General features: G+C 39.1%; 2 protein-coding genes and 1 pseudogene across 8 annotated transcripts in view; 2 read left to right on the forward strand and 1 right to left on the reverse strand.

The window, feature by feature from the left end:
• The window catches only part of CDC20B (cell division cycle 20B), a 52,836-nt gene extending 31,967 nt beyond the window's left edge, over nt 1–20,869 (reverse strand). For 2 of the 5 annotated variants that reach the window (XM_049649470.1, XM_049649469.1), the window contains exons 1-2: nt 17,408–20,721; nt 17,099–17,161 (exon numbers count right to left, since the gene is read on the reverse strand). In XM_049649470.1, the coding sequence (XP_049505427.1) occupies nt 17,099–17,161; nt 17,408–17,470 (126 nt within the window). In that variant the 5' untranslated portion in view covers nt 17,471–20,721. Of the gene's footprint in view, nt 1–14,279; nt 14,421–15,392; nt 15,429–17,098; nt 17,382–17,407; nt 20,722–20,748 lie in introns of those variants that run through there. The other 3 variants (XR_007461720.1, XR_007461721.1, XR_007461722.1) reach the window with 3 other exon arrangements.
• Nucleotides 3,308–3,707, forward strand: LOC125935628 (60S ribosomal protein L28-like; annotated as a pseudogene).
• GPX8 (glutathione peroxidase 8 (putative)) lies at nt 5,701–11,026 on the forward strand. 3 transcript variants are annotated; one of them, XM_049649466.1, is made up of 3 exons: nt 5,738–6,155; nt 6,730–6,991; nt 10,401–11,026. In XM_049649466.1, exons 1-3 carry the CDS (start codon nt 5,952–5,954, stop codon nt 10,562–10,564), a joined length of 630 nt encoding a protein of 209 aa, XP_049505423.1. In that variant the 5' UTR covers nt 5,738–5,951; the 3' UTR covers nt 10,565–11,026. The 3 variants fall into 3 exon arrangements, with proteins under 3 accessions (XP_049505425.1, XP_049505423.1, XP_049505424.1); XM_049649467.1 differs by having other exon boundaries at nt 5,817–6,002; XM_049649468.1 differs by lacking the exon at nt 6,730–6,991 and having other exon boundaries at nt 5,701–6,155; nt 10,401–10,469.
• Nucleotides 20,870–21,078: the final 209 nt, after the last annotated feature.

Below are 21,078 nucleotides of genomic sequence, written 5' to 3' on the forward strand. Positions count from 1 at the left end.
AGGTTAAATAATTGCAATACTTAATTTTATACATCAGCTTGATGGACTAAGGGATGCCCTGAGATCTGGTAAAACATTTTTTTCTGGATGTGGCTGGGAAGGTGTTTTTAGAGAAGATTAGCATTCGATTTGGTAGACTGAGTAAAGAGATCCAGCCTCACCATTGTGGGTTGACATCATCCAATCCACTGGGGTCCCAAATTGTACAAAAAGGCAAAGGAAGGGCAAATTTTCTCTCTTCTTAAACTAGGATGTCCATTTCTTTCCTGCCATCAGACACTGGAGCTCCTGGTTCTCAGACCTTCATACTCCTTAATTTACACCAGCTGCTCCCCAGACTTTGGACTCAGATTGAATTATCCCGCTGGCTTTTCCTGGTTTTCCATCTTAGAGATGGCAGATTCTGGGACTTTTCAGCCTCCATAATTTGGTGAGCCTCACGTATATATATTTATGTATACTCTATTGATTCTGCTTCTCTAGAGAATCCTAATGCAATAATGATGCTTTATCATTAGACATGAGAGACAGCTGATATGCAGTGAAAATGGCTGGCAGTTTTAGACAGCCACCACCAGAATATGAATCAATAGCATAATGCAATGACCTTTTTTAAGCAATACAATTTTAGGTCTCATTAAAGGAAAGACAGTGTCCAAAACAAGAACAAGGAAAACCCAATTGTCTCTGCACTGGTCAGGACCCATCTGCTGGAGAACTGGGTCCAGTCTTGAATCTGTCTTGTAAGAAGGAGATAAGCAAGCCAGGATCCCCAACCTGAGTTCATTTAGAGGAAAGGACTGCAATGATACAAGGTCAGGGAACACAGCAATAGAGCAACACATGAATGGAGTGAGGGCTTCTGGGGTATTTAGTCTACAGGAAAGAACACCCATAAGGAACCATCTTCAAATATGAAACAGAAGGCAATTTATGAAACAAAGAAAAATTTACTTTGTATTGCTCCCTATGACAAAATTGAGAACAGTGAATGGGAGGAGACAAATTTTTATTCAGCACAAAGAACTTTCAAAGAGTTACAGCATGATTTTCTATCATGTTTTGAATGCGTAGTACAGTTTTCGGTCAGTTCCTCCTCCAAGGACATGTGGCTCATAGTGGTACAGATGAACATTTTTTAAATACTCATGTGTTTTAATGTGCATTTTTAAATGTTTTAAAATGTTCAATGTGGACATAAAGTCTTCTGTTATTTAAAAAAATGTATTTTGGTAAAATAAATGAGCCAATTTGAACCAAAAATGTTAACTAGCAAATGGCACAGATGGAAAAATCACAGACATGTATGTAAATGACTACAGCTTAGGGAACGCTGTGGTAGAATGTGATATTTCATCTTCACTGTTTTTAAACTTTATTCCAGGATCTATCTCTTGCTGGGGAAATGCCTGTTACATAGTTTTAAATGACTGGCCTATGTATCAATAAAGAGAAAGAGGATGATAAGAAAAATAAGACAAAGGAGAAAAGAATGAATGACTGGATACTTTAAGCACATCAGTTTGGCTTGTTTACTTTTCAGAGTTCACATGGTGTTGGCCTTAAATAGGGAGGAATTCAGAGCACCAGGGCCAAAAAAATAAATAGAAAGGAGCCTAGAGAATTTAAAAATAAAGTCAGGAAGTAACCAAATGAAACAACTGGGAAAATAGAACAAACATATATAGTGATAAATTATGTGACTCACAAATATTCAGCAGGTAAGAGAAACCTAAACATTCCAAGGAAAGACATGCTGATGATGCCAGGGTCTCTCTAGAACGTTATGGCAGAGACAAAATTAACAAAGATGGCCCATCAGCTCTCAGGCATATCATCCCAATTCCCTTTCCTTAGCCTCTGAATGTCTGCCCCTCCCCTACCAACCCCACCACCGCCAGTCCAACAAGGCAGCAAGACATTTCAAATTTGGAGTCGTAATAATATTTCAAATTAATCATGAAGATCAAAATGTCCCTCTTATTTTTGCACCGTCAATGTGTCCTCATCCTGGTATTGGCCAATACAAACCAAGCAAACACTTGGAGAGCATTTATTTTCAGGTATTGGTCGCTTTGTTCTGCACTGCCAATGCCTGCCACTGGGGGCTCCAGAGTGTTTTTGGCATCTATCCCTCCCTTCTATCAGGCTGACCAAAGCGGCCTTCATTAAGACACTATTCTCTCTCATCTTGACTTGTTACTCTGCAGACTCTGTGACTCCTTCCAGACAACTTCAGTACATATGGCCAAGTTGTTTTGTTGTGGTGGTCCACTCCCTCTCCTCTTCGAACCCTAACAGTGATTTCTCATAAAACTAAATGTCTCCTGATGAATAAAACCCCCTTACCAGAGACAGTACTACAGTAATCTCATCCACCACATTTTTTTTCTAAGTAAACATATTTCTATTACAGAGAAACTGTTGAATGTAGTTGAAATAATTTGGGTTATAAAGTTAAAAGTCTTAAACTCTCTTCTTGCTTGTTCTACTTACTTGTTCTGTGATTGGAATATTACTAACTTCTTCCTGTTTGAAAGCATTATTGCATTCTGCCGGTAGAGAGCTTTATACTACATGTGATTGCTTTTAATATGTGTATATATGTGTCTGATTTATAAATAAATCATGGGCAGTATAAAGCTTTCTACAAACATAAGCCATTTATTTAGTGCTCAGTTATTTGCTGCCTTATATTTGTTCCCCAAATGTTTCTTGTGTATTTTCTCCTCTCCAAAACTGATTTCAAGCTCATGTGAGGCTGCCTCCATCACAGACATTATTTGTATCTTCTTCAGTGCCTGTGGTGCTTGATTAACAGAGTCAACTGCTTTGTCCCATTATTGGCCCAGTAGGTTCCCTTGACCTTCAACTCATCATTCTCTTCCCCTCCTTTAACAAACCTTCCTTGATCTCCTGAAAGAGTGCTGTTGGTTTTTCTAGCATACTATCTCCTATGCATTGAAAATTGCAGTGTTGATATAATTATAATTTGAGAATGGTTTTAGTATAGACAGAACATGGAAACATTGATGACAGATCCCCCAGAAAACTAAGAAATGATGATATCACAACATATACAGAAAAAGACTCTGACAAATGAAGAAAAAAAGAAATGTCTAAGGGCCAAAATCTATCTATGTTCACAAACATCCAGGCTGGGAGTTGCCCAAACTCCTGTGCTGAATGTCTGATTAATGGGCCTATAAGGATATTTATATATCATTCATATATGAAATCATATATGTTATAAAAGCATATATATTTCTTTCTGTCCCCAGCCACCTTAGTGAGAGGAGCTGCCACCATGTCCCCCCACCTGCAATGGATGGTCATGTGGAATTGATCCTGATCAAAAGGGACAAGCAGACATAAAGCACCAAGCCCAACAGGCTTGCAACTCTTTCCACTACAATGGCCTGGTTTACCACAAGACTGCAGGCATGGATCCAGAGGCCTACAGCAAAAATGTAATGATGGTGATGAAGCGGAGATCTGACCAGTGAAAACCTACCACCTCCTACATGCATACCAACATCAACAAGAATGCCCTGGCCACCCTTAGCAGCATCAGGCACAGGATCCGCAAGAACATGGACCGCCCAGGTCTGTTCATGGCTGCCATTTGCAGAGCCAGCGCCATCCTGCACAGCCAGAAGCCTATGATGGTGAAGAGGAATCAGGCCTGCCCCACCAAGAGCTCCTGAGCACCTGCCCCCTACCTCCAAAGCAACAAAGATGTCAATCACTTAAAAAAAAAACAAGCAAACAAACAAAACAAAAAAAACTTAAGAATCGTAAAATTAACAAACTGGCTTTGATTTTGGCCTTGACAAGAGATTAACTTCAGTTTTCAAAGTACTTTTAATATAGCATGAAATTTTGGGACAATCCAACATGAAATATCAGGCTGGTACAAGCCTTTTATTTCTGGTTAATAACTGGCATGTTGGCTTATACAGAACCTCTTGTAAGCATAATTTTGATATTCTCAAAGACCAAGCTGTAGATCACTTGATGGGAGTTTCTGTACTTACAAAACACTGAACTAGAAAGTATCATAATGATTTTATCAAAGTAACATCACCCTATGGGGCCATGCCTAGGGTACAGTCAATCAGCATCCTCCTCCAAGGGAACCCTCTGTCATCTCCCTCAAAGCAGTTATCATGGGCTGGGTTTACATGGTTCAAATTACAGCAGGTGTTCTATGAATTAATTTTTTTTTAATTAATCATTAAAACTCAAGTTCCTGAGCCATGTCCTTCAACAGCCTAGACAAACGGAAACTAAAGAGGCTTGTCACAGTGAAAACCAAAGAAAAAAAGAAAAAATACTGAGGTCTAAATTTTCTCAAATGTATGCTTGAGTCAGGAGGCCAATTCTGGTTCAGGAAATCTGAGGTGGGGCTTGAATAGCTGCGTCTCTAACAAGCACCAGGTGATGGCAGCACTTTTAAGTCCAAGAACCTTGGCGTAGCAAGGTCAGAGAATTGAAGTCCGGGTGTCATATGAAGTTTGGCTTTCTCAGTAACTCAGCCAGAGAGCATCAAAGTAAAATTATCATAGTGAAGAGGTGATACAACGTGTTTTGTATACTTTTTTGTTGTTTACTGGGTATTAGGTTTACAGGAGAATACTTTTCTACTGTATCCTTTATTATCGGGCTGCAAGAGTGGGAGCCAAGTGGTTTATCAGTCTCTTGACAGGTTTTATATGCCTAAGCTGTGGGTTTGGCTCCGGAGGCAGAGCTACCAGCCCCCTGAGCGACACCAAGAGTCAGGACCAGGTAGAATGAGGCACCTTAATTTGAAATTTGCTGTGTGTCTTGGGGAAGAGTCCAAGGTGACTAAAGGAACCATGGATTTCAGGATATGCAGCTACCTCCATTTCCTGTCCACACCTACCCCTATAATTTTCAACAGTAAAGTTAAGCCTCCTGTAAGAGACAACAGCCACAGGAAAAGTGAAGGTAAAAAAAAGAAGCAACTAGATGATGCACCAAGGTAGAAGTGGGTTTGGAGGGCTTCCTTGTTCATTTTTGCCTTCTTGGTAGAATTGTCTTATTTAATTGCTAAATTCCTGATTTATTATCAAGTGCAGTATTTTTCCATCTACAGGTTGCAGACCATTGGTGAACCCTGAAATCCTTCATTGTCAGGGGTCAGAGCCAGGCTGTTTTAAAACTGCCACAGGCGTATCAAAGTTCAAAGGGGAAGGAAGGATCATTTAATCAGACTTCTCAGTTACATGCATCTGAGTTAAATTATAAAGTGCATTTCTTACTGGGAGTCAGGATCAAAAATTTGAAAAACACTGGCCTATAGTTGGCTTTATGATAGAGGAGGGTTTTTTAAAGCCTTCACATTGTATCTAATCTATTTATTTTTATTATATTCACCTGGCATTGCCTTAATGAGATGAGGTCAAAGTAAGTAGCCACTTCAGTTATTTTTCTGCCCTTTCCACTGTAAATATCTTGAACTTGTGTAGCAAGTTTAATCCATACACATAATATTAAACCCCTTCAGGTTATACATCATGTTAATAGAGCACGTTTAATCTACACTCTGAACTATTCCTGGATGGTATTTAACCCACTCCTCTACATTCGCCCAGTTACTGGGAGCACTCACTCCCCAGCTTTCACCCTACAAGGGCACCATCTTCTGGTGAAAAATTTTGTCAGGAGAATGTTAAAGAGCTCTCGAAACAGTCCTGATCTTCCTAGCGAAGATTGCAATAGGCATCATAAATACATCGAAATTCTTTAGCACTCTGTTTTATCCAGGAGTCTCGTTCCATTCCCCATCTGAGAAGGGTCTTTCTATTCCTTAGCAGTGAAAGGACCCCATCTGTCCTTCCTGGTTTTCCGTTAAACTGAGCTGGTTTCAAGTTTCAGCTCCTCCTTGAATTCCAGCCTGCTGAGACTTCCCTCTAGAATCATCCAAAATGGAGCCTCTTACAGCTTACCCTTTAAGATGTTCGGGGCCGAAAGCAAAGGTATTTGCAGTTTTACTGTCTATGGTTCTATGCACAGTAATGTTATTTCTTCTACAACTAAAATTCCTAAAACCTAAAATCAACAGCTTTTATGCCTTTGAAGTGAAAGATGCAAAAGGAAGAACGGTTTCTCTGGAAAAGTTTAAAGGCAAAGTAAGTTGTATCTTCTGTTTTTTGTTGTTTTTTTTCCTACTGCTTGTTGATTTCTCTGTTTACTTTAATGGAATCAATTTTTCGTTGATAAAGGGTCCTAAGTTATAATTTAGTTTTCAAAGTAATGTAATTAGTATATCACTCTGACCATCAGAGTTCTCATCGTGTATATATACAGTACTTCTAATTGATAAGCTGATTATCCTGTTTTCAGAGGCATGCTAAATTAACACTGTAAGTTGTTTAGGAAATTTTTATAATTAGTAATGTGAATATGGAGACATTAAAAAATACTACTTCCATAAACTAGCAACATTAAAAAGCACTCTTATCAATGATCGTATTTTCTTTTATCTTAAACTGTTGTGCCTGATGCTTTTTTAATGGTAGTGATTTTTCAGAGTCTTAACTCATGCATCCAGGTTATGATTTTCAACAAAATTGGGTATGTCTAAAAATATAAAATAACCATCAGCTTCAAAATGGTTTAGGATTTTAACTACTTGCAGAATATTTTTTTTTAATCTTTTTATTTGCTTCACTTTCCGGTTGGATTTTTTTCTTTTTCCGGGAGGTTGCACTAGTTGTAAACGTGGCTAGTGACTGCCAACTCACAGACAGAAATTACTTAGCACTGCAGGAACTGCACAAAGAGTTTGGACCATTCCACTTCAGCGTCTTGGCTTTTCCGTGCAATCAGTTTGGAGAATCGGAGCCCCGCCCCAGCAAGGAAGTTGTATCTTTTGCAAGAAATAACTACGGCGTGACATTCCCCATCTTCCACAAGATTAAGATTCTAGGATCTGAAGCAGAACCTGCATTCAGATTTCTTGTTGGTAAATATCTACTTTGCCTCATCAAGTTAATGTTTTCAATTGCTTTTCATTTTTAAAACAAATGTACCAGGACCGTACTCTTTCTATTTCATGTGAAATGCTTTAAGTGGGAAAGTTTGGTAAAACCATCAGAAAGCCAGAATCTCATCCTTGGTGACTTTCTAGAAGTTATGCTTCTCTGAAATCAATGTTTTAACTTCTTGAATGGCAAAATAAGTCGACTCCGGTGTATTCTTTTCCTTATGATCACTTTCCTGAAGAATTTAGCCGAAATGTGGTCATGGCTATCTTCACAAAATACCTTAATTCCTCTCTTATTTAACTGGCACTTGGGTTAATGTCCCTCCCCATTACCAATGCTATCCATGTCTCATGAATATTGCTGGGCATTATTAGACATATCTTTGTGATTAATTTTAAGTTCCCTTGTCTGAGATATTGTCTTCATGGATGAATAATATCTCTGTTTTTGCTAAAATTCAAAACAGAATATAAGAATTTTTTTTTTTTTTTGAGGACGATAGTGTTACATTGTCTCTAAAATTAGGCTAGCTACAGAAATCTGTTTAAAGATTTTCCTGGGTCAGTTAGCATAACAGTAGTAAAGTATAGTGACTAGGGAAATAGGTTTTAGCCGCAACCTACCTGGATTCAAGTCCCTGCTCTGTTAGTTTTGCTGTGTGGCTTCAGCTACATGACTTAACTTCTCTGTGCCTTATTCCTCACTTGTAAAATAAGATTATCAATATAAGATAATTTGGAGGATTAAGTGTGTTAATAGACGTAAAGTATTTATATGTTTCTTACACTGTGCCTAACACTATTCTAAAGAGCATTCAGGGACGCCTGGGTGGCTCAGTAGGCTAAGCATCCAACTTCAGCTCAGGCTCTGTGCTGACAGCTGAGAGCCTGGAGCCTACTTTGGATTCTGTGTCTCCCTCTCTCTCTGCCCCTGTCCCCTTCATGCTCTGTCTCTCTCTCTCTCTTTCAAAAATGAATAAAGATTTAAAAAAAATTTTTTTAATCATAATAGATAAAAAACAAAGGACATTCAGTTAATGTCCTCTCATCTGACTTATACAGATGATACCCTCAGTCCCTATTCTCACTGCAGATAATTTGAATTTTGATAAAACAGTGACCTCAGTCAGGCAATCAAGCTTCCAGTCTAGTAAGCCACTTCATGATGTTCTACAAAATTTAAGTGTGAAATCAGAATCTTTTTAAAACATTAAATTTCTGGGGAAAATCAACATAATGTTCCACCTACCCTTGTGTAATCAAAAAAGTAAGTGATTTAAGGTTTCAATGAAGTTAGATGAAGCTCCAGAGATGAAGACTATGAGATCATAGCCAAATGGAAATGAGTTTTTTAAAACTAGCCAAAATTGACAGTAACTGATCATGTGATCACAGTGCACATGTGTGCAGGTGTCACTAAACAGGGCATCTGGGCGGGGAGGCAAATGCGGGCTGAAGCTCAGCCATAGCAAGGCATGTGCTGGGGGACTGTACTGGCCTGGAAGAGTGCCTTTTCCTAACTCTCAAAGATGTTTACGTCAGGTAGACAGAGCTCTGCCCTGGAGGGCATTATCTTTAGAGACACATTTTCCATTATAGAAAAGAGCAATTTTGCAAAATGATGTTAAGATGGCTTTCATGTAATAATAGGATGCTCACACGGAGTCCTTGATGTTTGCTCTAGTCAAAAATATTTTTCTCTAATAATGAAATAAATTGAAATGCTTGGCACAGTACTCCAAGTAAAACACATATAAGTAATCAGGCTACTTTTTATTTTTATTTCTTAATTTTAACCTATGCTCCCTCACTGCTTCTTTCTCCCAGCCCAAAGCAAAGCATTCCACACCTTCAAAACTCTAGACAGTGTGTTCCTTCTACCAATTTCATCGCTATTTCTAAAAGAATAGTTAATACTTACAATTTCTGCCTCCCCGTCTCAATTACCTTCTTAGATGACTGTGTCTGGCTTCTTGCTCCATGAATCTCTTGAACCTAGCAGGTACCAGTGACTGCCACTCTGGGCCCTTCTGTTTCTTCTTTTCAGGTTCCTCTTTTCCATCCACCCTTAACTGTGCTGATTCTCAGGATTGTGCCACGGCCCACTGGAGCTCTTCTTATTCTATCCCCTTTCCCTGACTGAGCTCTCTCTCCTAAGCCCCAAAGCCTTATACTCACCTGCCTCCTCTGACAGAATGTCCCACATACACCTGAATCCCCTCCTGTAAAAAAATGAATTTGTCATCTTCCTCCTAAAATCTGCTTGGTGTAGGAAGTAGGAGTGGGAAGTATAGGAGTAGAAGGTCTAGATATCAGGGCTGGCTCTACCGCTCATTAGCCACAAGACCTCGAGTCTAAGACTCCATTTTTCTCATCTGCAAAATGGGGTTAATGATAATACCCATTTCACAGGGTTGCTGTAAAGATTCAACAAAAGGATCCATTTAAAGCAATGAGCATACATTCCTGGGCACATAGTAGACACTAGATACATCTTAAGTAGTTGTTTATATTTTTTTCACATGTTAGTCAATAATGAACATCAATTCTGGATAATGTAAATGGAAAATACATTTCTTACATACATTAGGATGGTTCAAAAGGACCACATAATTTCCCAATATGACTTAATACTGTATGTTAACTAACTAGAATTAAAATAAAAACTTAGAAACAAAATAATGTGATTTAGAATTCCTTTCTGTTTTCCTCTACATAATATGTAACAATACTAAAAACATAGGTATATTTAATATGTAAAGAATTCCGTACAGGCCATTACCAAGGACCATAGAGTATCATTTTATCTTTAAAAATGTTAAGAAACTGAAAGTTTTGAGCTAGTGACAAGGTAAATTTTTTGTTGCTGTTTTTTTTTAGTTTTCTTAATGTGTATTATTTTTGAGACAGACAGAGAGAGAGAGAGAGAAACACAGAACATGAGCAGGGGAGGGGCAGAGAGAGGGAGACACAGAGTTTGAAGCAGGCTCCAGGCTCTGAGCTCTCAACACAAAGCCTGACGTGTGGCTCGAACTCATGAACTGTGAGCTCATGACCTGAGCTGAAGTCAGACACTTAGCTGACTGAGCCACCCAGACGCCCCAACTTTTTTGTTATTTAGATCAATAAATCCAGAATAAACCACTTTGTTTCATGATTCCGGACCAGTAGAATCATCAGTGAAGTCACCAAATGTACAGAAATATGGTTACTTGGAGCTTGAGTTTTGCCTTGTTTGGGTGTTTTATTTTTTGTTTTGTTTTGCTTTTGACATTATGATAATCTTAGAACTTGATTCTTAAGTTATCACTTACATAGATACTAATAGAAATGAAAATCTTGACAAAAAATAAAATTATGCTTATGAAAATATATTCTGGTACTTTAGATTCTTCAAAGAAAGAACCAAGGTGGAATTTTTGGAAGTATCTGGTCAACCCTGAGGGTCAAGTTGTGAAAACCTGGAGGCCAGAGGAACCCATTGAAGTCATCAGGCCTGAGATAGCAGCTCTGATTAGACAAATGATCATAAAAAAGAAAGAGGACCTATGAAAATGCCAGTGAGTCATTCAAATGCCGTAGTCGGAATATAGAAATGTCAAGGGGAGGGGGGGTTTGGTCTCAATTTAAATACTCTGACAATTAAATACGGCACTGACGGATTTTTTGTTTGTTTGTTTTTATGATACCTTGCCAGTGAGTGGTAATGAATAATGCCCCCAGGACAGAGATGTTACCCAAAACAAAAATAAAGAGTATCTAAAGAATCAAAATGAAATATACTAAGTATTTCATCAGATCACACTAAATAATTCAAAATACAGTCATCAATGTGCTTCAATATCCTGTTGTTCGACTTGACATTTTCAGGATTGTACTTAATGGAAATGCCAATCCACTAGACCTCTGTTTGAATTCAAGACACTGTGTGTGACTGAATTTTCTGGATTAACTAACTGTAAATGGCTATTTTTATGTAATAAAATAAAAAATAAACACTGAAAAAATGTTAAATATATAGAGAGATTCAAATCATTATGTACTTTTGTTTCAGGCACAGGAATTTTGTTTCTTTAGTTGTTTTTTTTCTGTTTTCTTTTTTAAGTACAGGTTCATAGTATGTTTTACTGTATCTGCCCAAATAGTCATTTATAAATGACACTATCCTAACATTTGAAAAACCTTCATCATTGTCAATATTTCTCTATTATTTTCCAGAAGAAACTCAAATTTTATAAATAGAATATTAATTGCTGAGTAAAAATCCCAAGAGTAAGAAAAAGGCTATGAGTATATGATTATTTAGCTCAATTCTTTATATATTAATACTGGTTGCTAATTTATTCAGATTAGATTAACCTTTTGGAAAGAATTCAGTGCTGCATCATTCTGATGGCTAAAATAATAAGAATCAACTCTAAATAGTCAAAGGTCTGAAGGTAAAAAAGGGAGGGACTAATTACACCAGTCTTAAGCATCAGCAATCACTAAACCTTTTGACCGAGTCACAACATGCTTTTTCTCCTTTATCATAACCTTTATATTCTGTCCATCTTCTCATTATTGGCTGATAAAGCAACTTGCCAAGTTGATGAAGGCTAATTATTGCCCCACTAAATATATATTCATTTCATGAAATGAATAGGAATACTAGGGCTAAAGAAAAAAAAAAAAGTAAAAAGGCAGTTATGTAAAATTTGGCCAAGAAGGAAGACCCAATCTAAATAGCTGTGAGCTGGCCCCCATATACTGTCCTGATTAATGAAAGTAAAGATTTTTTTATGGTGAAGTCAGTAATGCCACCTCAGCATATAGTTCTTTGCAAGTGTTTAAAGTCCTTGGAGAAACCAAAAATATTTCCTGGAACACCTTCTGCTTCAAAGCATATATCCAGCCACACAGCTCTGATTGTATTTAGTAAGATATCTGGGGGCTGGGGGGAGGCACAGTTTCTCTTAGAGGTCCAGAAGATTCACAAGGATAGCCTCAAGAATGCCAGGTTAGTGTGTCAGCAAACCTGCTTGTACCCCTCACCAGCTGTATGATGTTGGGCAAATCACACGACTACTTTCAGATTTCCTCACCCATAAACTTAGGGAGGTCAGACTGAACAAAGAGCCCCTTCCAACCTTCCAAGTCAATGATCGTGCTTGACAAGGTGTCTTATGTGATCAGGACTGGAATCAGTAATCTGAATTATTTTTGAAGAAATAAAAGCCACCTAACAAGCCTATGTGTCCTTTGCAATTTTGCCCCAAGAACATAGAAGCAGTTTGAATTCTGAGCCTAAGCAGTTTGAATTCTGAGACTCTAAGCAAAATTTTGTTAAGGGCAAACTTTCCAAGTATTGTTCTCAGAGCATTCTTGCCATACACCCCATTTACAAGTGCCACAAGACTGCTGCTGTGGTGGGGAATGACCAGGACTGTCCCAGTGAATGCAGTTCAGATGTCCATCCTGCCCAAAGTCACTAGTTCTCTCCAAAGCCATATAAAGGGGGTTTTCACTTACATATCTCCAATCCTCCGTGTTTATTCAACCTACAGTCTCTACTATAGTCAGTCCTTGGTTCTCTCCCCTTCCCCTTTGGGTATGCAGGGAAGGCAGGTGGGGATTTGAAAGTGTGGCAAGTAGGTGTCCATTCAGGGTTCTGTAACAATTAGCCTCTGTGTACTAAAGAGTGTGTGAAGCCATTTGCTGATGTACTGCTCAACCCATAACTCCAGTGTCTTATACGAATTCTGCCAGGTATATATACATAAAGAGAAAAAATTGCATCTTCTTGAATTGAGCCTCTCTTCCCTGTCTCGGCATCAAACAGCCTTGGACATAGACTGCTACTGTCTAAATTGAAAAGTATAACAGAAAAATAGCTGGCATCATGTAAAAAGGTACTCATGGACAAAATCAAATTCATTTCATTGTGGTCAGTAGTTCGTTGGCTTGAAGTTTGTTTTTGTGTATTTGGAAGGTGGAAAGGAGTACTTCCTTCTAACTCCTGATCTTCATCTCATAGCAGACATAGCCGTGGTGCTGGGAGATTGGAATAAATAGGAATTTGCCTGAAGTATACCATGAAAGTCATACTTCATTTTCAAAAATGCTTAATAATTAGTATAATCTTAATGTATATATGTGCCTATATATAATTCCTAGCGATTGTAGTATATATAGCCTGCACACAGTGGTGGCTGGGAAGTAATAACCACCTCTCTGGAGGAGGGGTTCCAGTTTGCAGCATTTGCCAATTTCCATGGTATAAATGCTCCCACATGGCCAACTTCCAGCTACCAATGCTTTAATAACTGGCATGCCAGATTTCTGAAAATTTAACACTCAGTTCACACAAACCACTTTACGTTGGATCCAGAACACAAAAACTTTTAAAAATCAGACTTGATTAGGTTATCATAAGGATCGCCAAAGAGCTCAATCTAGAGCAAAAACATATATTATTTATTTTTATAAATATACTGTTTTGGTGGCTTATGTGAAAATGTGGAACTACAGTCCCTGAAATATGAAAAGCTGCTAACAATATGCTATATAATCACAGTAAAATCTAATGATTTCACTGAATTGTCTGCAGGTAGTCTCAGGTAGGAAAATACTACTGTAAAAAAAAAAATTGTAGACAAAGCCTAAGCAGAAAAACAAAACCTGTATTTCTCTATATTTTCAACATATTAACTCTCTTTCAAGACTACCTTGCAGAAGCTAAGAAGTCTTGGTTGGTCCCTGTACAAAACATTACATTCATTCATAGTGTTTCTTTGGGGGAAAAAAGGATGTTTGGGCGTGGCTATAATGTGAACACTTTATCCATGTGTATTCCTCACCTTGATTTCATCTTTCCCATGGAATAATAAAATTCTAATAACTGTCACGCCTAGAAACTAATATACCACACTCCTCCCCACTCTTCCTTCCTCTCGCTGAACTGGTAAGGCCATACCTTGCAGAGTGAAGCCTTCTCTTTTTGGAGGAAAGGAATAGAGTGGCTTTGATGTCCCAGTTGTGGGTCCCTGTCTTTCCCTCTGATTCCTATGGAGACATTCTTCATTTGAATATATATATTCATTCTCCTCCTTACCCACTGATCTCCTTAATTCATCTTTCATGCATTCCATTCTCTCTCTCTTTCTCATCATCTCCTGAATATGGAAGTGAAGAACAGCTTTAAATATGTATTGTTTATTGAGTATAAATGTTTGCATTTTATGTCTCATTCTTTAGTGTAAAAAAATTAAAACACAAAGGCCAAGCCTTCTAAATTAAGTAGGTTTTATTTTTATCAACAAGTCAGTGGCTTTCCATAAAAAATAACATGTTGAAATTTAGCCTTGTAAGAAAAATGATGAAAACAGTATTTACATGGGAGGGATCCTTAAACACACACAGAAAAATGCTGAAAATGAAATGGGCAACAATGAAAAGAGGATATGAAAGTAGCAAAATGCATAAAGAATCAAATTATAGGTATAAATCTCCCATGGTTTTAAATGTTTAAACTTAAATAAGAATAAAAATTGTTAAATCAGTAATTTGTAATTCACTACAGTGGACTGTAATATATTTCTCACATCTCACTTAGAATATAACTAATTGACCAGACCACCTAAAGTCAGCTTCACGAACTTGCTGCAAATGCCCACATGAGGACACTGATGTCACTGTTTATCTGGGACCCAGCAAGTTCCTGAACACTGTTGCATGGGTCAAAATGGCCTCCACAGGAATCAGAAAATATTTAAAAGCATATGGTACAGTTAGTTCTTCCCACTTCACAAGCTAAATATCATGCTCAAATATTTTATGAGTCTGTGACTTGACAGAAAATGAAGTGAAAAATTCAGGCAAATCCTGCAAACAATTCAACCACATCCCCCAACCACACCCCAAAATTTCCACTTTTCTTGATATTTCAAGTGAAAATGTTTGAGTTGATTGATTCATCTTCAAAGTTACCTCTCCATTCTCTCTTCAGCTGGTACATACACATGGTTACAGAGACCTGCTCTAATGGCATATTAAGAAGCTGATTATCTAGAAAGAATACTATAGACTTAGTTGAAAACTGGGGGAAAGAGTTTAGGCTTTCCTTTTCAAATTGTCATTGTATTCCAAATTTTATATTAAAAATAAATACTAAAAAAAATAATTTCACAAATACTTTCATACTGTGTACCCAGGACTCCAAAAATATTACCTGGAAAAAAATTTTAAGAATTAATTATATTGGGGGCGCCTGGGTGGCTCAGTCAGTTGAGCATCCGACTTCAGCTCAGGTCATAATCTCACAGTTTGTGGGTTTGAGCCCCATGTCAAGCTCCGTACTGACAGCTCAGAGCCTAGAGACTGCTTCGGATTCTGTGTCTCCCTCCGTCTGTGTCCCTCCCACACTCGCATTCTGTCTCTGTCTCAAAAATAAATATTTAAAAATTAAAAAAAAATGTATTGCTTTCTTCACCATTTGTAACACTGTCTATGGTGTTATAATTGAGTGACTGAAGAGCAATTACAAGTATTATGGTTACCAGTGCCCTGGTTCATAGCAAAAAGTATACATATGCACCAAACACACACACTAATTACAGAATCAATTATACTCTGATGTTCATTGTATATGCAATAAGATAGCAGTTGCATGTTAGCTGATGTCATTCACATCTTCAACCAGCTAACAATACACTGCCAACCCATCACACACAGGAAACCAGTGCAGCTTGTTAGCAAGAAGAATTTGTCCAGAAGCAAGTGGCAGGGTAGTTGTGGCTGCCACATTGACCCAAAACAGCCAGCTAACAATACACTGCCTACCTGACTCAGGTCACTGCTGCTTTTCATGGCCCATGAAGTCACTGAAGCTACTGTATGCAATATGAAACACAGTAGCCGAACTGTAATCTTAATAGTCACAGAAAAGAAAACTCATAAATAAAACTTGTTACTCCAAAATTATTATAAAAAAAAAAATACTATTTTTAAATCTCAGCAAAAATTTAAAAAGACAAACTTTCAGAACACTTGCACTTAGCTGTTCCACAGTAAATGCTTGGATATCAAAATATGGTTTTGCAAAGTTATACTTAACTGTAGCTTTTCCAATTATTTCTCTTTACTGAGAAATATTTTCTCTTTACTGACCAAAAGACCAATTGTCTGTATTAGGAAGGAAAATATTTAGGAGTCATGGAAGTGCATAATTTTGGTGTAAAAGAAAACTGTAGCTATTTTGGAAGGAAAAAATCATTCTTAAAGTATTTAGGGACTTAAGTTGTCATTATTTTGTCCCCCATTATAAATAACATTAGGCATTGCATTCTGAAAGGGCTGTTATGTGTTTGATTTATTGTGTCACCACTTAAATATTGCAAGATTTTTAAAAGATTAAGAAAAATCTGTAAAAATGTTAATGGGTTTGAAACTAGAATCTATGAGTAAAGTTTAGAGGAATAAGAACAAGTTCGTGTAGAGAGAAGCAAGGTGAATGGTGATTATGAGAGATTTAAAGCATATGAGGGATGTTTATGTAGTAAAAATAAGAAAAACTCGTTTATATTTGTTTTATTCTTACACTGATGAAGAGAGAAGCTACAGGCCTTGGCTTCAGACTTTGAAGGAGAAAAAGTAATACATTGGATCAATTTTAACGTGAGGATCGACCTTGGATTAGGCCACTTCTCCCGATTATCCACAAGATGGCACCATTTCCATTTCTTTGGGGGGCAAGCTTTTAAATGCAACAGAGGAAAGTACAATTCGCAACTGTTAAAATGAAATAGTAACAGCCAGCTAGCAATGCGCTGCCTACATCCAAGCTTTATCCTTTTCTGTTGAGCCAAAAACTAGAAAGCCCCATGGATATACAAACAATTACTCTTGTCAGGGATCTTCAGTTTCTTATAGAAATGTGGGGGGAGGGTGTATAATTAGACTCTGCAGTTAGTGATATTTTAGGAGACTGATTTTTTAAATTTTCATATTCTTAGACCAGGCCGTACTTCCAACAAGTACCTTCTTTAGGAAAAATTAGTTTGTTCAAAATCAGAATTAAGAGAACCACAGTAAGCACTAGACACTTACCTTGGGAGAACCTTGACTTCTCTTTTGCTTCATGTCTTTGGCGAGCACCCGCATGACGTTCTCCTTGGAAAATATATATAACATATGGAGAGAAAAATCATAATGTTAGGTGCGGAATGTTTCTAGATCCTCAGCTTGTCCAACCCCATTTACTCATTTTCTCTACCAGCCAGGCACCTCTAGAACACAACTAAATTACACATCGCAAAATGAAGGATCGGGGTTTAGAGTTTGTCCTACCTGTTGGTCCTCAGCGGGCAGAGTCCCCTTCAGGGAGTCGGGGCTGGGAAACAAAAGGACGTTACTCACCCACAGCATCTCTTCTTCCGTCCGGACCCTCCGCGGGGCGGTGCGCTCCAGTTTCCACTCCATCTCAGGAGGATTTTCCCCTGCCGGGTGTTCGGCCTCACCTCGATCGGCTCTGGTTTTCCCCCCGGTCTAAGCCAGCCTTGACGCCTAATCGTCAAACCTCTAGTCTCATCCCCCAGGACCATCATTTTTCGCTCTTAACCTCCATTTCCCCCATTCCTCCCACTGCTCCCAGAGAGTATTCCCCAGGGTACTGTTTAAAAAGCTGGCGGGGCGGCAGCGGGAGCGGGAATCCCCCTCTCCCGCTTCTCATTGGCCAGCGCTTTGGTGACGTCAGAAGTCGGGAGGGATTCCCCCCGGCGCGCCCCTCGGCCCGCCTCCACCTTCCAGCCCAGCCTCGCCGCCGCCTGCTCTTTGTCCGCGGAGGCGCGCACTGGAGCGCCAAGCTTTGCCGCGAGCCTTGGCGGGCCTGAGCTGGGCCGGGCGCCGAGGGCTGTCACGCCAGCAGGAGATGAGGGGGTTGGCGGGCGAAGAAGCGGGTTCTGTGAGTTCACGTTCTTTCCGTTTGCGGGGGGGGGGGGGGGGGGGGAGAAAGTTTTGTTACAACGGGACTTTCTCTCCGTTGGTAATGGTGACCGTTTGTGTAAGCCATAGATATTAGACGTATCCCCCCAACGTGTTCATCAGCTCTTGTTCCACTTTCAGATAGGCAGGGAAACGTGGCAAGCGTTCTGTGCTGATGAGAAGGGAGAGCATTGACATTCACTCAAGTGCTTCTCTGCTGCAGCCATTTGGAAGTGGGCAGGTTCTCTCACTTGAGTTTCTGCGCTATCTTCCCAAACAAGAGTTGGTGAGCGAGGTGAAAGAGTTGGTGAAAGCTGGTGACAGGGAGCACCTCATGAGGAGTGAAGAGCCAGCAAGAAAGCTGAGCAGACTGGGGGCTAAGTAATAAAGGAGAGGATGATATTGGGGGTTAAGGGAGGGGGTTAGATGGAAATGACAAGGAGACAGATGGGCTGTGTAGCCTTAGCGGCCCCACCTGAGCTGCCAAGAGAGGTTGGCTGTGCCATATGGCAGGAGGGAAAACCGTGTCTGGGAAGCTTCTGACAGTCAGCTTTTCCCTCCCCATAACCACCTCCATACCTCCCCCCCGTTTGACATGGGACTGCTTGTGCTCTCATGCAACATGTGCGTTTGTGCATTTTACCAGGTAAGGGATTCATAGATATCAGATACTCAGAAGGGTCAGTGATTTATAAACAAAACAACAACAACAAAAACTCTAAACTTACTCTCCTGTTTTCCTTCTTACTGAAAGCAAGAAAAATTGACATCAAGGCTGAGACCCAATCTTGGGACCAGTTTTCCATCTACAGTAATAAAGGTTAGGGAAAACGCTGCACAGGGTAACATAATCAAATGAGGCTTATCAAAATGCTTGATAGCCAAATGGATTGAAATATGTAAGTTTCACCCACAAGAATTTCACCTCCTTACAGTGCATTGACTTCCAGTAAATCTTTTCAGCAAACACGGAGGCTAAATAAAGTGAGATATTGGCTGAGTTTCAACTGTATTGTTAATTTAAAGATCAGTTTTGCAAATGTCAGCAAAAATTAGCAGCATATTAGAAATAAAATCGAAGACTTTTTGTTCTATTTTTAAGTACCATTTTACTGTACCATTTAGCAAGGAAAGGATTCATAGATAACAGATCCTCAAAAGGGTCAGTGATGGGCACAAACACAGGAGTAATAAATCCAGTTCAAGTAATGAGCTTCTAAATCCATGTAAACTGTGATTTTAGAATCCATGCCCTTACAAGTATTAAGAATAGTGTTTTATTCTTTTAGAATTCAGTTATCTGTAATGCATTCATAAATTCCATTTTAGCCACTAATTCCACAGCATATCACACAATCTCCAAATGCCTTTCCCCCCTAGGTTAAAGCAGTAAAAATATTTTCCTTTAAAAAGTTATTGTGCATTTAAGTATTCATATTGAAATTTAGTAAGAATGATGGAAGTAGAAAAATCACCATGGCAAACACCTTAGTACTAACTGTTGCAGTCAAGGATCATGAATGGTAAAACTGAGGTACATATGATGAGGGTGTCTGCCTCCTATGACCCAATGCAAAAAGGAAAATCGTAACTTCTCATTGGACAAACCTGGCAGCCACCACCTCACCATTAAGGACACCATTTTAATTAACCTCACCATTAAGGACACATTGACATCTTGTGCCTCCTGATATGATGCACTAGAAAGGGCACAAAATAACTTATTTAATATTTTTGCCCAAAAATGCACAACCTGAATTAATAATGAGAAAATACTAAACCAACCAAATTGAAGAACATTCACAAAATGGCGAGTAGTATTCTTCAAAAGTATAGTCATGAAAAAGAAAAATTGAGAAACTATCACCAATTAGAAGTATCTATGTAAAACATAACAATTAAATGCATTGTGAGATCCTGGATTGAATCCTGGACTGGGGTGAGGGGAAGGAACAATTGTTGTAGAAATCTGAATAATATCTGTAGATAGTGAACAGAGTAGTAGTAATGCTAATTTCCTACTTATAATAATTGTGTTATAGTTGTGTTAAATGCTAACGTCTGGGGAAGCTGGGTGAAGGATTTAATGGAATTATTTGTACCATTTGTGTAACATTTTTCTAAGTCAAAAATTATTTCAAAATAAGAAATTAATATCATGTGATCATATTAATAGGACACATGGCACAACTGTTTAAGATAAAATTGATATATCCTGTAAACATTTTATCTTAATATTTATCAAATACGGTTTAGGAATAGGGTCTAATTCATGTATTTATGTGCCTGTGTGTGATTTACTCTCTTCAAAGTGTTTCCTCCTTTCGAGAGGGTTTTGCAGGCAGATCTGTGATAAGGACCAGGGCTGTGAGGAAGGCTTCTCCACAAAAGCCAAGGCCAATTCCAACGGTGTCAAGGTGAAGGGGGGTAAGTGGTGAAGCAGTGAGAAGGGAGAAAGGCGTTTTTCTTGACTCCTGTCTGGCCTGCGGTCTGAGTCTGAACAGGTCTCTACCGATGGGAAGCCAAGAGGAGAAACAAACTTGCCAAGTGCAGATTTTTTCAATTACATGATCACATTTTCTTCCTAAATAATAATGTTAAGAATCTCACATACACAATGCACCAAGTCAGCTCCCTTCATCCGCCCTCCCAGCTTTCTCCTTTCCACAGAGCTGTCAGACCTTTTCCAATGCATTTACGTACATACGTGTGTACTCAGTCTGACGCTGTGCATCTTCCTACGTAAATATGATCTTACTATACTTATCGTTTTGCACCTTGCTTTTTTCTACTTCGCTGTATTCAGTTGCAAACCGGAGAGCTTCCCCATCCCCAGCTCCAACTGCCGGTTCTCACGCCCCTCTGGCCCGGCGTCTCCCGCTTGGCTTGCGCCCCCACCTGTCGTACCAGCCCGCCCCGACTCGCGCCCCACCTCCCGCGCCAGCCAGACCACTTTGGCGCCCGCCTACCGGACAAAAGGGACCGTTGCAGTGCGCTCCAACCGTCCCTAGGGCACGTCCCCACCAGGTGCGGGTAGGGGGTGGGGAGTAGGAGGGAAGTGCCTACCATTCAGGATCCATTCAGCTCCACTCCAAGTAGGATGGGAA

This window comes from Panthera uncia (assembly GCF_023721935.1).
Source record: "Panthera uncia isolate 11264 chromosome A1 unlocalized genomic scaffold, Puncia_PCG_1.0 HiC_scaffold_17, whole genome shotgun sequence".
Lineage (NCBI taxonomy): Eukaryota > Metazoa > Chordata > Mammalia > Carnivora > Felidae > Panthera > Panthera uncia.